The 17,233-nt window shown below is 42.6% G+C and overlaps 1 protein-coding gene across 1 annotated transcript in view; it reads left to right on the forward strand.

The window, feature by feature from the left end:
• The window catches only part of phlpp1 (PH domain and leucine rich repeat protein phosphatase 1), a gene marked incomplete in the record, with an annotated part of 42,588 nt that overhangs the window by 20,343 nt on the left and 5,012 nt on the right, over window positions 1–17,233 (forward strand). The window contains 7 exon segments of the mRNA XM_062404272.1: window positions 7,118–7,314; window positions 8,392–8,517; window positions 9,738–9,886; window positions 13,820–13,966; window positions 15,277–15,504; window positions 16,560–16,762; window positions 17,102–17,162. Coding sequence (XP_062260256.1) covers window positions 7,118–7,314; window positions 8,392–8,517; window positions 9,738–9,886; window positions 13,820–13,966; window positions 15,277–15,504; window positions 16,560–16,762; window positions 17,102–17,162 — 1,111 coding nt within the window.

Raw genomic sequence — 17,233 nt, forward strand, 5'->3', positions numbered from 1 at the left:
AAAACTATCACTGTAACCCTCCCCTTTCCTGTTATGATAAAAATGCAAAAACAATCTGATCATCTTTAATTGTTCCATTAATTAAATTGTTGATAAAAGCAAGCGGTAACATGAATGATTAAACATCATTAGTGCTCGTCCAGCTAATCAACTGCTTGTGAGGCTGTTCAAACACTGCATCGTTTACAGCTATTGGTCAAGATTTCCTGTCGACTCTTAAGTGTTTCATATTTCGTCCTTATGACAGACTCATTTTTTCGGAATGACAAAAAAAATACATAAAATTTGGTCCTGATGATGTTCTCTTGACACAAGAGGCATTGCCACAGAAAAAGTCAATGGTGTCTTCATCTAAAGAACTTCATGTCTTTATAAAATGCCATTGAAATCCATTCAATAATTTTTTAGACATTTCAGTCTGTGTCAAAGTGGTTGACCATCAGATGAGACTGACATTGCCGTCCCTTAAGCAACAGGATCCAGGGTCTAAATTAGAAATAGCTCGTAAAATCCTAGTTTTCCTTAGTTTATGTTTCGCATTTCAAATGAATACATTGATACAATTTATTACTATCTCTTGTCTCTTTTCTAGCATTGACTCAATAATCCCAAGTGTAAAACAGTAAATCATCACATAAAACATCTCCTCCATGTTTATTATTGTTGTGCTTGATTTATATAGCATCATCATTATTGTAAAGTCATTACTGCTGCCTGGTGCACTGGACTGGAACAGCTTGTTGTAGCCGTCGGTTGTTCATACATCACCAGGCAAACAACGGTCTGCAGGAACCTTTTAGCGCCTTGAACAAAGTTCCTGGTCTTGACTGAAAGGTCGAGGTTGTGGCTAAAATGAATCTTTTGTTCTCTAGCTCGTCCTCATTTGATCTTTTGACTCCTGATCATTTGAGCGTAGCCTCTGTTGCAGTCGAAATGTGGTCCAGCATTTTTAAATGTAAAACGACATAGCAGCCAAACTTATTTATGTTGCACACAATTCCAAGTAAGGACATGGCAACACATAGGCCCATGTGCAAATATAGAGATAGTGGAGAAGCATCTCACTGATTTCCAATGCAGACATGTACATCATTTTCTTATCACTTTAACACAAAGAACAGCTTGAAACATTTCACACATTAACACCTCCTCAGTGCCAGAGGGGGAGGCATCCCATGGTACCTCTAAGGACCCGCTTATATAAGAACATGTGGCAACTTTTTAAGAAAGATGTTAAATACTAATTAAGTATCACTCCTTTGACGAACTGCGAAGCTAAACGTCAGCGCTGAAAAACGTTCACGGTTTAACATATGCGTCGTTTTAAAAGGTGCGGAGAGGTAAAGTGCAATGTTTGAGGTTGAAATGTGTAGCGCTGAGGTGAGTGCAGCGAGCAGCCTGTCACCCGTAGTGGCCTCTGCCACCTTCCAGCAAGGCTCGTCAACCGCTGCCCGAGCAGACATTTGGCTTAACACTGACCTGTCACTTTGGATCTGGTTAATCACCTCAAGTCATCCGAAGAGACTGAGAAACAAATAAAGGAGTGGAGCGATTTAGGCATAGAAGCATAGCTGATCAGAAATGGGTGGGACATCCGTCCCTGGCCTGCACACAGACACCGTAAAGCTGATGCATCTTGACATTGTGTGTGCATGTGTGTGTTTTGTAACTGAAGAATAGTGCCGCTGTTTGTGTCACTGAGTAACAGCTGGCAGTGTTACATCTCTTTCCATTTCGCTTCTCTACCAACTTCCCTAAACTCTAAACTCCAGCACTGTACGGATGATTGAATGACAAATCTAACAGTTCATTTGTGTCCTGTCCTCCATCAGATAGTAGACATGCTTCTTCATATTTAGATCTTTAACAAGACTCAGTTTAGATTAAATTCAAAAGAAGCGGAAAAAATGCAGATAGCGGAGATATAGGGACCAGATATAGATGTATTTATAGGTCCTTGAGTCATGCCTTCCGGTGCATCACATCTTTTCCCGCCTATAGAATAAGAATGTGTGTGTGTGGCGTGTGCCCCGTTGCGACTTATGTGGGTCATCGATGCCCTACGGTATGGCATGCCCAGTCCTGTAGTGGAGGTGTGCTGATGTCAGGTTGCATTTAGCAGGGCGGGAAGATTAACCGCGGTGGCATCCTTGTTATTACCGAGAAGCTCCAGAGGAAAGAGAGACATTGATCTGATAAACGGGTGATTGATGGAGAGAGGTCAGCCACGGGTGCTGATTGCTAACAGTAATGAAAATCTTGGCCAGTGGGGCATCTGGGAAGCAGGTGTGTATCCATGCAGGGGAAAAAAACATGTGGTTGTCTCTGGTAAAAATCCTTCCATATTGGTATCTGTCGCTGCTCACTATAAGGAGCAGCTGTAACACATATGCAAACTCGTTCTTGAATAATACGGTTACGTTTGTTTCACTGGCTTAACGTCCTCACTTGAACCAAAATTGCAAAGTGCCAGTTTGGCAATTTCAACGCTTTCCGTGTAATTGAGAAATTTATGTTGCAGAAATAAAATATTATCGCTTTAACAGTCAATAAAAAAAGCCATTCATTAACTTTAATGTTAACATTTAATAGCCCGACAAGAAATTAACTTGGAGTTTTGGTTGTTGGTTTGTCTCCCTTTTAAAATGTATTTTACACCCATGCTACACAGTAGTGGGCTGGTGTCTGTCTGTCCATTAAGGTGATAGCTCCATTGGTTTTAATCCAGTTCGGATTGTGGGGTCAAGACCTGTGATATTGTTATTATTATTGAATTTTTTCAAATCCGTCAAAAGGTCAAGGCCAAAGCGTGAGATCAAAGTTTGATCCTAATGCTAATGCATGAACGCATCAGGAATTGAATGAGCGCTCTCTACATATATACAATTGAAATAGTCTTCAATATATTAAAGTTGGTGTTTTAGTATTTACACTATAAAACCAACCTGTGCTTCAAGGCGAAAAGATTTAGATATTTTCACGGTGTAACACATATTAAATATATAAGGTGTTATATCGCTCCACATTTGGATCACTGACTGTGTCTTTATGCTGTTGCAGGAATAGTTTTCATCATTCAATGGGAGATTAGGAAGATAAGGCGATAATGGTCTCGAGCGGTAGGGCTGCTTAAACATTGGTATTGGAATCAAGCGTGGAGTGGAAACTGTCTCTTCCTCCTCCTGGGGAAAAGGGAAGGAAGCCCTCTCCAGTAACCAACACAAACACACACTGTAGTACTCCTGCTCCCACATGCCGTAGGTCTAGGAATAGAGCACGAACACACCCACCTTGCAGGGCCTGTCTATTATTTTTTACATTCACATCTCATGCATCAGCCATAGGTTATGGGATGACCACCATGACTAACATCATTGTTGCTCAAAATATTTTGAGTGTAGGCAGCCAGTGGCTCCGACATTTGGAATAAAACTGTCTCTCCGTAACTTCCTTCCCCTACTGTACCCCGCTCGTCTCTGGTCCACCCCTGTAAACAGGATGCTCACATGGGAGTCCCACCCGTCTCCCTGCTTCCTCCACTGTGCGTTCCCATGGTCAAGCCTGAAACGTTTGCCTCCATCCAGTCATCCCACCTCCATGTGAGATAGTTGTAACACTGCAACACCCATACTGGAGTGCCTTTCCAACTTCTATCTTCACAAAAGTAGCCCCACTCAAGCTCAAGCTGTCTGGGCTGTTCTCCCTCTGAAAAAGAAATAAACCCTCTCGCTGTTTCTGGTCCATCAAAATTCAGGGATGCACATATGGAGATGGTTAATCACCGTCACTGTGTCAGCGTGTGTGTGCGTGTGCATGTGAGTGTGTGTGTGAGTAGGAGGAGGAGCAGGGTGCGTGTGTTTTGTGCATATGCTTGTGTGGGAGAGAGCATGTTCCAACAAAAGGCCTAAAAATAGTAGGAATATGCCCATGTGACACATTGAGGCTAAAAGCTTGTGAATAATTTGTCTAATGCAACACATACCCCCTTCGGATGCTCAGCCATAAAAAGATGCTCCAGCCGGTTACCTCTGCCAGCCAGTGAGGTTGGAACGAGGTAACGAATCTGTTCAGTCACCCCAGTTGGTTTGTCTGTCTCCTAGCATGGTGTATCATGGATTCAGATGGAATTTGGTGGATGAGTGGCTCCTTGCCATTGGATTTACTTGATTATATATTGGTGGTGGTGATATGGAATTTATGTTTTTCCCGTGTTTACGTGGGTTTTCTCCAGTTAGACACATAGAATGGGGATGAGGTTGTGGGGATGGTTAATAATAAATGTTTCAAACTCACATTTTCAGCTCATTTACTTATCGTAGGTTCCTTATCAATTCCTTCCTCATGTTGCCTCTTAAAGAAAACCTTAGTCCCCAGTTTAACTCCCTTATCTCAACCACTTGAGTATGAGTGATCTGCATGTTCTGCATTGCATTATCAATTACTCACCTACACGTCACTTCAGCAATTCAAGCATTACAGTGAATCTGAACAATGGTCACAATTATTTAAATAAGACCAAGCCTTTTTACTTTCTTTATTTAAGCCACTTCCTTTTCCACTTTCCACCCAGTCAGAACTTGTACCACTGTGTACATATACACACTATAAAACAAATGCCCACACCCTCATTGGTGTTCCTAGAGTACATGGCAATGATGACCTTTTTAAAAAGAGATCAAACCTGCAGTTTTATTTGCTCCCTGGAACACTGACTCATTTGAAATAGTGTGGAGCAACAGACAGAAAGGCAACAACAATCAAGAAGGGATTGTTTTTGCCCCAAAGTCCAAAACTTTACCTTTTTTAAGCAGATTATACACTTTTTTTGAGAAGAGATATTCCTTCTGGAATTTGATGCAAATAAAAATGTTAAATGTTAAGTGCTATAGAACAGAGAAAACATTTATGAAAGAGGTTTGCGTTTATGCAACGTACACTGTCATATACAGGATATTAAAGATGGGTTGATAGCTTTGTGCACAGTGTTTGTCTTCATTGCTTGGCAGGTGTGTAAACAGGCCCTCAAGTAAGACACACATCTTCATCTCCAGAACCACCCACGTGTGTTGAAGTAGTTCACACACGACTTGGAGTGTTTTCAATTTCCAAGTGCATGCTGTTTGGAAGGTCTTGCATATATGTCTGATGTATGTCGCAAACAGTTTTGCTTTTTTATATCTTTTCTTCAGAACAAAACGAAAGATAATTTAAAAAAGCTCCATCCCTGTGCTGTCTTCAGTTGTCCAGAGGTTTTTGCTGTACTGTACAACATGCCCACTGATGGTGGCTGCTCTTTAAGCATATACCAAGGCAGCTCACCCTCAAACATGACCCCTCATCAACATTTAACAACAGCGCGGTTATGTTAATACTCAGCATTTAGTCAAAGTAAATAGCCTTTTGTAAAACAGACAAGTATTGATTGTGCTGTGAGCAAGATTAGTTTGTAGCGCAAAGGAAAGGTCAATTCGGGCTGAATTCATTTGTGTACAAGTGTGTCAAAATCATTAGAATAAAATGTGTGTATATTGGCATGACCTCAGGTTTGGCCACATCAGCTCATGTAAGCAGACCTCTGGTCAGAAGGTTGTTAAGGTCTGCTGAGTGTGTTGGATCAGAGCAGTGTGCAGCACAGCACTCTACTGCCTTTTAGACGGCATGGGAAAAACCTGAATTGTTTAAAGCCGTGAGATTGTATGCACGTTCGCACTTGTTTACCCTACTCTCTTTTTCCTCCTCTATTGATTCCCCTCTACAGCCTCTCTGACTCACCCTGCGGGAAAGTTTGACAAAGACAAAAGACACTTTTGCTTGTTGTCTGTATGAAAGGTACAAATATGGAAATGAGAGAATTTGTGGTTCCAATTTGTTGTCAGCGGCTCAAGCTTGATTGATAGCTGTGTAAAAGGGAGCGCCAGCATTGTGGGACAGGACAACAACGATATTGTCACATGTTACACATCCCTTCTGCGTGCTATGTGAAATCACTCACAGGTAAGCCAATATGGCGACTTGTGGGTTTAAGCAAGCCAAGCTGTTATTAAGGAGGACTTCTTTATGTATTTAGTATGACCTCTACAGAAAAGGGATAGGGCAAGAGGGATACTGATAGTTAACAGCAGGTCTCAGTACTAGACACATTTTCTAAGGCCGCATGTCACTTGAAAGGGAAAACTTTGTTAACAAAGCCATCGATCTTTCCTCTAAAAACTGTGACGCTTAACACGATGTTAAAAATTACTATAAACTATCGATAGCAGGGAGGAACCAAAAGTTCGGCAGCTGGACAGATAGAGAAGAGACATCATGGTGCATGCCAGTCCGGTGAGTTTCTTTTTGCAGAGGTGGAGGTACACAGAAAGCAGGTGGATGTTCAGACAGAGCAATAAGAGCCTGGCTGACACAACGCCTGATAAGCAGCCTGACTTTCAGGTTTGGCAGGCTGGGGGTGAAGCAAGGGAACAGATCATGGAGGAGAGAAAGACAGATGGGTAAAACCAAATAAAGGCAACTCAGAAATTCTAAGAGCATAATTGAGAAGTGGTGCACCTGCTCTTGAGTTTGTGACTGAGAGCTTCACTGAATGCAAATCTGGACTATTTAGTTCCATGTGCAAAATAAGACACGCAAGGCTGACTGAATTTAGATCTTGTGCTAAGACAGCACTGACCACTCTGGGTGTATTTCTCATTTTGTGGCAGTATGTAGTAACTAGCAGGGCAGTTTATAGCCTGACAGCGGCCCTGGCTAAAGCCTCTCAACAACCACTGAATGGAATTCTCATGACATTCTGCACAGATATTCATGGTTCCCACAGGATGAAGCCTATCAATTGTGATTCATCTAGTGCCACCTGCAGGTCAAAACTTATCTCAACAAAAATAACTTTAGACTAAGATGCTGACAGCGGTGAACATAGTATCTGATAAAGAACCCAGTGCCCACATGTTTTGTCATGTGGGCACTGGACAGGAAATTGCACTTTGTGCTTGGTGTTGCTGCAGGTATAAGGCCTTTAATCTTACTTGGTTTTACTGTCAAATGTTTTTTTTGGGGGAAATTACATTATCTATTCATTTCATCTAACCACACTATGTATCTTGTCTTTATGTTTCAGGGAAACCCCAAAGCATCGAGAACTCAGAGCGGATCCAGCTGTCAGGGATGTACAACGTTCGGAAAGGGAAGCTTCAGCTACCGGTCAACCGCTGGACCAGGCGACAGGTCATCCTGTGCGGCACCTGCCTCATCGTCTCCTCTGTTAAAGAGAGCCAGACAGGGAAGATGCATATCTTGCCGCTCATTGGAGGAAAAGTACGTATAAGCCGACCACATCAGGGAAAAAAGCTGTTGCTCCCCATCCTTGTCTTTAATGGGAGGGTCATGTAATTTATGCTTTGGATGATAAAATCATAATGTCGTATCACCATGGACTGACCTGACAAAGTTTCTTTACCCTCTGCAAATGTCTACGGCAGGGAGGTTTCTCTTTGGCGACATTTTACCTTCAGCAACTGTTTGCCCTTTAGTGTGTCTGCCAGTTTGTCTGCTCTGCTCATTTCAGCTCAAGGTCACACAGAAGTGATGCAAGCCAGGCTCGACAAAGTCAAAATGTTTTTTTTTTCTGTTGACTTCTCATCTGCAGTCAAGACATGCAATAATCTTTAGTGTTATGGATCCCTATTACATCCAAGTGGCTTTATTTCTCTCTATAAACCACCTGCCTAAGAATGACCTTTATCTGTTTATTGCTTTATGGATCTGCGTAAGCTCCGAGTGCTCCTCTGAATATCCCTTTTCTACTCGTCTGCTCGACACAAAGGACACCTCATACTCCGCCACACCTACTTCTTAAACATTTCTCGAACAACACATGACCTCTAGTCAACCATTCATGCAAACAGTGCCTCTGCATGGGCCTGTTTGTTTGTGGGTATGTGTGCCAGCATTCTATTCAGTAACTATAACCAGTCAGCCATTCATTCTGAGTCCATGTGCCTTGGATGTGTGTGTGTGTTTGTGTGTGTTTGTGTATGTGTGTGTGTGGCTCTGCGTGTCTAAAAGGCAATTTCACAAACATTCATGTCACGCACAGGCTCATTATATGATCATGCGTGCCTTATATATTTTCACGACTTTGCTTCCGGTTGGCTGCATTTGTTTGTCCTGCAGCCATTTAGCATCTTATTTCCCTCAGCAGGAGCCATTTCAAATAAGAGATAATCTATTGAGACGCCGAAGTGTCAGCTTTTCCTCTCTGTTTCCTTTCTTCCCTTCTTCCTATTGTCTGACTCTATATGCATGGGTTTATCATCCATACTAAGAGGGGGGGTCAGAGATGCCAGTATTTCCGACTAACATCAATCCTGTGTGTGTGTGTGATTGCTGCAGGTGGAGGAGGTGAAGAAGCACAATCACTGTTTGGCCTTCAGCTCAGCGGGCCCTCAGAGTCAAACCTACTACGTCAGCTTTGACAGCTTCACGGAGCACCTGCGATGGCACAGACACGCTGCCAAGGTACTGGCTGTGTGCATGTGGATGAGAGTTAGATGAAGAAAAGAGGGAGACCATGAGCCTATGCTCCCCAGTGACACTTATGGGTCAGCTGCATTGTCTATTAGGGGTGACTGCAAGTTGAAGTATGAAAATATGGCTCTGCAATCCCGCTGTGGGAGATAAGTAAAATGAAAAGTGCACATTTCACTGCTGTCCACTCCGTAGTACGCACTATAACCCAAGTGTCTCTGGGAGCATAAACAGCACTCATGTCTCTCTCTCTCTCCCTCGCCCTCTCCCTCTCTCTCTTTCTCTCTTTCTCTAATTTGAACTCAAGTAGGCCATAGCCAGAAACCTGCCTTTCTAAATATTAACAGGGACATGCATGTCACCAGCACCCAGAGGGCCACTCAGAATAGGAGCCTGGAAAGAGGCATCTCGTGCCCAAGTGACAACTGCTGAGCCTCTAGCTAACTCTGCTCTGAAAGGCTCAAGTTCACAGACTGTAGATTTTGTCTAGAGCCCGATTTAACCGTTATGCCTTTCACAGACAGAACAGTTTTGGTATTTCTGCTTGCCGATATGTTCTGATCAAATCAAATCTAAACGTTTATATTACACAATTAACAATGCAGTGCATTTATGTTTGCGTTTTCCGTAAAAAAAAGATTTCCTCTATTTCCTCAAGTTCTATATGTTTAGTTGTATTTATGTTGTCTTCATATTTATTTTAAAAGAAGTTAAAGGTTGAACTGTAAAATATCAAGAATCTTGTCATGATATCTTAAGAAACAATAAAAACATTGTTGTATATATATTATGCCCCCATAAATCCACACTGATCGGGCTTTAATTTTCTCTGATACAAAGAGTGGTTCAGATGCTGTCGTCTCATTGTAGATTCCAGCTTCTGGGTTCCTGTAAATTTGACAAACAAATGATCCGAGGTGAACAGGGCCACACACCTGCAGTTAACTAGATTAGATGATGATGTAATGTGTGATGTTATGTCACTGACCTGCAGGACTTTTCCTTGTATTCTCCTGACTCTCTAATCCTAAAATGATTAGCTGTTGAATGACATCTGACCCTTTAGCAGAGGGCTACACACACACACACACACAGAGTAAACCACTAGAGTCTTGTGTGGGGGCGATAATCCTGTTTAACTCCATCTTTCCTTTCTCCTTCTCTTTGTAACCTTCTCCACCCTTGCTGCTCTGCTTGCCACCGCCATCTAGATGGTGTCCCAGAGAATAAACTCGGTAGACCTGTCCTGCTGCAGCCTGGAGCAGCTTCCTACCAACCTCTTCTACAGCCACGACCTCACCCACCTCAACCTCAAACACAACTTCCTGCCTGCGGACCAGCGGCTGCAGCAGCTGCAGAGGTACAGTGCCATCGTAAATCTACAGTAAACACACCTGGGGCGGAACTATAAGGAGCGGGATAGGCAGAAGGAGCTGAAAGCCTTTGGGATCCATTACAGGTCAAGGAGGCCTGGCTGGGTGGTTTGAATGGGCTGATTCGGGCAAGATGAGACTTGAGAAGGTTTAGCAAAGCTTAACTTAATTTGGCCACAACAGAAGGCCGGGCTGTTTGTACAAGGAAGAGAGAGACGGGAAACAGCAAGGCGTTATCGCACACAGCAGGTCATGGCTGGCTGCTTTGGAGTGCTTTAGCGTTCGCCTACAGTTTGCAAGCCATCGATCTGAGCAGCCTGTGGCCATTGGCACACGGAGACAGACGAGGCTAGCCAGGGCTGTGCTGTACCAGGCCAGGCCAAACGAGCTCAGAGCCGAAAAGGGTTGATGCATCTGCAGGGAGGCTTTTAATGTCCCTGGCCTCCCTCACTCTCTCTCACTGTGGGCACCATCTGCTGCATGCTTATCATGCTCACAGATTAAAGCTCGCATCCAGGACTATATGTGAATGTGTTTGTGTGTGTTTGTGTGTGTATGCATCCATGAATTTGCATCCATGCACACACTGCTAAACGAAAGTCACAGCATCTCTCTCTGAAAATTATCTCCAAAAGTTTTTCCTGAATTAATTGTTTGAATCTGAGTATGTGTTTGCAGAATGGGTCATCTGTGTGTCTGCATGTGCATGTGCAGTTGCATTTGCATGTGTGTGTGTGTGTGTGTGTGTGTGTGTGTGTGTGTGTGTGTGTGTGTGTGTGTGTGTGTGTGTGTGTGTGTGTGTGTGTGTGTGTGTGTGTGTGTGTGTGTGTGTGTGTGTGTGTGTGTGTGTGTGTGTGTGTGTGTGTGTGTGTGTGTGTGTGTGTTAGGGAGTGAGTTTCTTGCTTGTGCGACACAGAAACAGGGGCTGCGGGCTACAGATTTGGGGTCAGTGCATACAGTCTTGATACAGTATGGCATTCTTTGTCTTCTCGATGAGATGGCTGTTCATCTTTTGGAAGGTTATCTTCCTTATTGGGAAAAAAGCAAGTCCTTCTATTTTAAATCATTACATTTTAAGGTGGAGACGTTTTAAGGTTAACTTACGGGTAATATTTAGGGTGAGGCACACAGTATCTTTCCCCCTGAGGTCCTGTATGCTTTATTAAGATATGTTTATTCATACCAAACACATGCACAGACATGCACAACACACCCATACAATGGCAGGCAAATTCAACCCCTGCATTTAACCCATCTGTGTGCTGGACACACAGACACCGGCACTCGGGGAGCAGATGTTGGGGGAGTAAGGTGCCTTGCTCAGGGGCACTAGACAGGGTAGGGAGACTCTCCTCCTGATAGAAAGTTATGAATTATTTATCATGTTATATCTTGTTATATCTTAATCATTTGAATAATTACAATATAGTTTTTTTTTTATATATATCTGAGCAAGTGATTCACTGCTCCCCTGCTGGACAAGCAAGGTGATTTTCATTTAGCTTTGTCAAACCCTAAGTAGGCTCATCCGTGTTTGACCCAGCATGAGTGAAAAAGAGGTCACTAATGAGAGAGAGATGAATAGTTAGCTGAAAATAGAGGCCTTTCGACATATAGAAGCATTTGGCAGAGTCAGTGCGATTCCTCTTTGCCCCTGAGAGACTGAAATCCAAAGAGCTGAAGCCCAAACAATAAACTGCTGTGTGCAGCCGGTACGAATGTGGGTGTATGTGTTTTGGTGTGGGGAGGTGTGTGAGAGTCTGTTTTTGTTTCAATACAAACACTGGCCTTCACTGACATCCAACATGGAGTCACAGTGCTTTGTATTTTTCCAAGAGCCATGGAATGTGTGAACCTGTCTATGTCTATCCTTTCCTTTCTGGTCATATAATAACTGGTGGGTGAACTGCCAATCAGATATGCATAATCAGTTGTCGTGGCTACTGGCTCTTTCCTTTAGCATGCCTGATTTATGACCGAACTGTCTGCCTGTTTATTTACATATCCATGACAGTTCAGAGGACAAACATTTCAATGAAGTGAGTGGAGGTAGGAAAGAGTAGTGGCAGATACACATTTGAAAAAAAAGGGTTAAAGTTGCATTAAATGTTGAACCAGAAGAAATGTCAATAAAAAACAATATGAAGCAGTTATATCACACTTAATGTATAATGCTGAAAGTGTAACCAAGCAGCTACGGGTTCCATCAGAGTTGTCAATGTTCACCTAGAGTCCAATATTCACCCTTCATATTTATTTTTTGTTCTTCAACAACTCCCCAAAAAACCTGCTAACTTTAAGCTGGTAGTTTTTCCACTACCTTTCATCTAGTTGCTAATTTGTCTGTCTTTTGTTTGTTATCGTGCACAGTGGGTTGATCTGATCTTTAGCTGAACGCAACAAAGCAAATGTATAGAAATGAGGCACACGAAAGGAGTTTCTTGCTGCAATACCAAAACAACGAGCTAAAAGAGATCAAAATGCTGCGAGGAGCTGTGATGAACCATGACCTTGTTTAATATTTAAATAACAAATATTGAATAGCAGGCTAAAACCTACTCTGACAGCTATGTTTGGCCACTTGAGACTAGCTGTAAATGCAAAACATAAAATAACAATATGAAGTATTGTATAACATGATAACAAACAAGTTTCGACAACATGTAAAAATGCTGCTAGTTCTGTATAGCACCTAGTCATTGTAGTGTTGCTGTAACTTGGCCCTAGTTTTATTTAGCTAGATTTAGCTAGGGGTCAGGTTTTTTGTATACAGTGGGTTTATCAGGACTGTTGGTTAATGATTACATGTTGGTTAAAGCGTCTAGTAAGATGGTTCATGACAGGGACATTAAAGGCTGGAGCAGCAAAACATTCGGTTAAAAGGGGCTAAAAGGCTCCATAGAACAAATGAACCATGGAGTTGCTTTATAATGTAATAGAAAATTAATAATATAGCTAATTTGGCATTATTATCTTTGTTAAAAATGATTAGGCCTCCTTTTAAATACACAAGGAAAGGAGAAAGGCGCATAGCATGATTAGATAGAATGACAAAGCATGACACAGACAAGGGGAGCTGCTGGGTGGGGGGGGTGGGGGGGGTATGAGCATTACTCAGCAGATTGATTAACAGCGGAATGACATTTTCCCACACAACCCCACCCACCGCCTGCAGGAGTCACCCTCAGCTGGAATTACTTGGCCACCCTAATCAATACCTCTGACATCTTGTTTGCTTTTTTTCTCCATCGCCGTGATATACTGTGTGTGCATTTGTGTGTGTTTTGTAACCTGTGTGTGCACATGGGGGGAAAAACCTGACATTGTGCCAGTATCAGCAGCTGCTCCAGCCGGCGGTACTAATATGGTTTACTGACAATCTCTGACTTGACATAGCCGCTTTATCTGTGGTGCACGATAGGTGATAGCGGGTTGCATGTGCGTGTGTGTCTGTATTTGTGTAGATGGATAAATAAGGACAGAGAGAGAGTCCTTCCCCCCCCCCTCCCCGCCTCATTCCCTTGGCTCCCGCCCCACTGAGGGGCTAACCCATCTGAAGGTCGCCGCTCTGCCTCGGGACACCACACCAAATGCCACTGGTCATTGGTGTTTGAATGAAAAACACAGACGTCAATGTCATGCTTGTTTGCTCAACAATCAAATACGAAGGTTTAGTCAAAAGGAATGCTTTTTTTGTGGGTGTGATGAGGTCGAACTGTGTTTTTCAATTAAACAAATTCAGTGTTAGCTACACTTTGCCACATTGCCCATGAATCTATTTCATTAATGTATTTATGAACACTCCTCTCCTGCAATATTCATGTCGACAAGATACAACTACATCTCCAATCGCTCTTCTCTTCTTCTCTTCTCTTCTTTTCAGTCTACGCTGTCATTCATTATTTTCTGTCATGTTTCAGGTTTTCCCGTCTGCGAAGCCTCAACCTGTCCAACAACCATCTCAGTCAGTTTCCCCCCGCCATCTGTGACATCCCTACCCTGACGGAGGTCAACCTCAGCTGTAACTACCTGGCCTCTGTGCCCAGCTCCGTGGGAGCCATGACCAAGTGAGTAACAACAGGAGGTTGTTGACACAGGTCTGATGTGACTAAACCCCACTGTGTGTCTCAAGATCTAAATCTTTGCTCATATTTACAGAACTGAATCTAAAGTTCATGCACATCGTACCTCCATATATATATTACACCATACCTGTTCTTACTCTGTTACTTATTGAGTTATTGATTTTGTTTTACATGTTTACCCTCCCTCTCCCTGTTATTGGTTGTAAGGGGTTTACCGCCGTCATGAGACCAGTGTTTGCACTGATGCCATCTCAGAGCATTGGGAACAGACCAACTGCATTTTTGCTAGTTTGGGTTTCTCAAGTTTATAAAGCCAAATATGACCAAACAACAAGCTAATGGCATTACAACCGTCATGGTGCACTGTGATACTTTCAGCATGTGATCAAACAGTATGGAGCACTAATCCTTTGTGGTGAGTGCAGTGAGTCATGTACCTTTTCTTTGACAGCTTCTTGCATGTCCTTGAGGACAACTTCATTGATTGTTTGACGTTGTTGTAGTGGCTGAGAAATTATGTTTTTTGATGTCTTAGTGAAGTTTTACTCTGCCCCACCAAAATAAAATAATCTTCATTCTAGTCCATAATTTTCAATAGGGCAGAATAAGCTTTTATCTCATAGAAGACTTGTTTAAAATTTTGGTTGAGCTCCAGTACCGGCCTCCGACCCAGTGGAAAATCCTTTATACTCAATTCATAAAAAGTTGTCTGCTAATGGAATAAGGGCCTGAACTCACATGAGGTGCCAATCACCCCATGGATGGTCCAAGATGTCACAGCGTAAAAGCAAAATAATGTTGTGCTGAAAAAAAGATACCTAACATGCATGGTAAACATATAAATGTGATATATATAAAGACCCAGGGCTTCTAAGGGTTAAACGTTTTAAGTTAATTATGTATTATGCCCTTTACAACAATACAGGCTACAGTATTCCTCTGTAATGTAGATTATTCAGTACTGACAGCTTGGTTTGGACATGTACTTTAAATTGAAACTATAAGAAAACAAATACACTGGTATGTGGTTTGAAACATGACAAGATGAGAAGTTAATCTGCCTGAATGATCTGGTATGCCTGTAGATTCCGGAAGTGGTCGGTAGGGCATTTATGATGCTACTGCCACCTGCTGGAATCACAAGTGTAGTGATCATGAGTGCTGAGTATTTGAATAAGAACTTGTCAGTACAGTGGCATTTGCCTCTTAGCTTCTATATCTGTGAAAATGAAGAATCATTCTTGCTTGTCACCTCCTGAAGTCCAACGTCTAACTTGATGTTCCTCTCTCAGCCTGCAGACGTTCCTCTTGGATGGCAACAGTTTAGATGAGCTGCCCAATGAGCTGGGATCCCTGCTGAGGCTGAGCTACGTAGGTCTGTCCTTCAACCAGTTCAACCACGTTCCCCAGGTGCTGGAGCGTTTGACCTCCATGGAGAAGCTGTGCATGGCCGGCAACAACCTAGAAACACTCGTCCTGCAGAACTTCAGACTGCTCCGAGTCAAACACATCGATTTAAGGTACAACAGTGCACGCACATGATCACAAATATGAATTTATTGAACATGATTAATGACTGGGAGTGTATAATGAATCTCTGACATACACACGAATATCACGTTAAGTCATACCTGTGCTTCAGTCAAACACTGTGCTCAATGACCCGTTTTCGCACTAATGATGGAAACACTAAGAAGAAGCCAAATCGTGATCAGTCAGCCAGACAGCATGCAATCAGGAAATCATTTGCCTGCAGTGGCTCCATCAGGTGTCTTCACATTGTGTGGAAAAGCACAGAGCTGTGGTGACTTGCAGTATTCTCCAGTTAATACTTGACTTCTTCTGACTTTGCTTGAACGGGGTCAGTAAATACGTTTTCTAGCGCTTCCCACCTGGTGGAGCGAAGGTCACGTGGTATCTCTGATGTGTTTGTTGTCTTAGTTGGAAAACACAGAGGTAAAAGTCTTTCAGAGAGTTTAAAGCGACTTGTCTCCTGAATTTGCTGCTTTTGTGTGTTCCATGTAATTTTAAAGATGATGTATTTGAGTTAGGAATATATTGTTATTGGCATTTTAATTAAAAGAACACTTTTAATTGGTTAAAATGTATTCATTATAACAACAGATTATTCCACTCAATTATTTATTTTCTTTGAGTTCCTACGCCTCAGTTTTACCTTCGATTCATGAAACAAATAATCAACAGAATAATGATCAATGGACATTCTATCTTTTCCTAAGTTATTAGTTATAGTGTGTTATAACCACAAGTGTATAATATGAAGCATTCAGCATTATTGTCTATTTTAAAATACCCAAAGTCTATTTTTATATTAGTTTTTTATGCTGTTTCTTTCATCTGAAACTATAAATGATGGTATTTGTTTATGGAAGAGAATAATATATTTATGCGTTATATGTCTAAATCAGTTTCCTTGTAGTTAAACAGAGCTCAAGCAACTACACAATATATCAGCTATCACCTGAGGCATGTTCCCTGCCTCGTAAGAAAGGCTACAACCTGTGAAGCTCAGCCGGAGTTGAACCTTCGCTTTCCCCCCTGCCCCCTCTGTCAGGCTGAATAAGATCTCCAGCATGGTGCCAGATGAGCCCGACCTGCTGAGGCACGTGACCCAGCTGGATGTGAGGGACAACCGGCTGACGGAGCTGGACGCCTCCGTCTTCCCGAGGCTGGAGGTGCTTCACTGCGAGAGGAACCACATCTCCAGCCTCAAGGCCAAGGGTTGCTTGCTCAAAGGCATCTACACTGCCAACAACGGTGGGTTTGGCACACTCTGCCTTTAAAGTGCTCTGCAAGGGCGCTCACGTGTGCTAAAAAAACAGACAGATTCCTTCCCTTCCCTCTCACATCTCCACCGTTCCTTCAGAGGAATCAATGATGCAAATCTCCCATCTGTGAACCTTTAACATCTTTCTAATCTCGCTCCAATATTTTCTATCCTCATACATTCAGGCCATGCTGCAGTGTCATTGTCTCTCTCCCTCAACATCCTGTCACCGCCTCCAACCTCTCCCCTCCATTTTCCTCCACCTGCTTTTTGCGATAGATTGCCTCTGTCCTTGCTGTAGGTTAATGTGTTTGGATTTCTCCCCGCAGAGCTACGACAACTGGATGTCAGTCCCGTGCCTTCCAATCTCAGCTACATGGATATCTCGAGGTGAGAAGAAAAATCCGATGCAGCACTAATTGGAAAAACTATTTTGAAAATTAAGCTCATTTACTGCACAT

The sequence above is a fragment of the Platichthys flesus genome, chromosome 14 (genome assembly GCF_949316205.1).
Source record: "Platichthys flesus chromosome 14, fPlaFle2.1, whole genome shotgun sequence".
Classification (NCBI taxonomy): Eukaryota; Metazoa; Chordata; class Actinopteri; order Pleuronectiformes; family Pleuronectidae; genus Platichthys; species Platichthys flesus.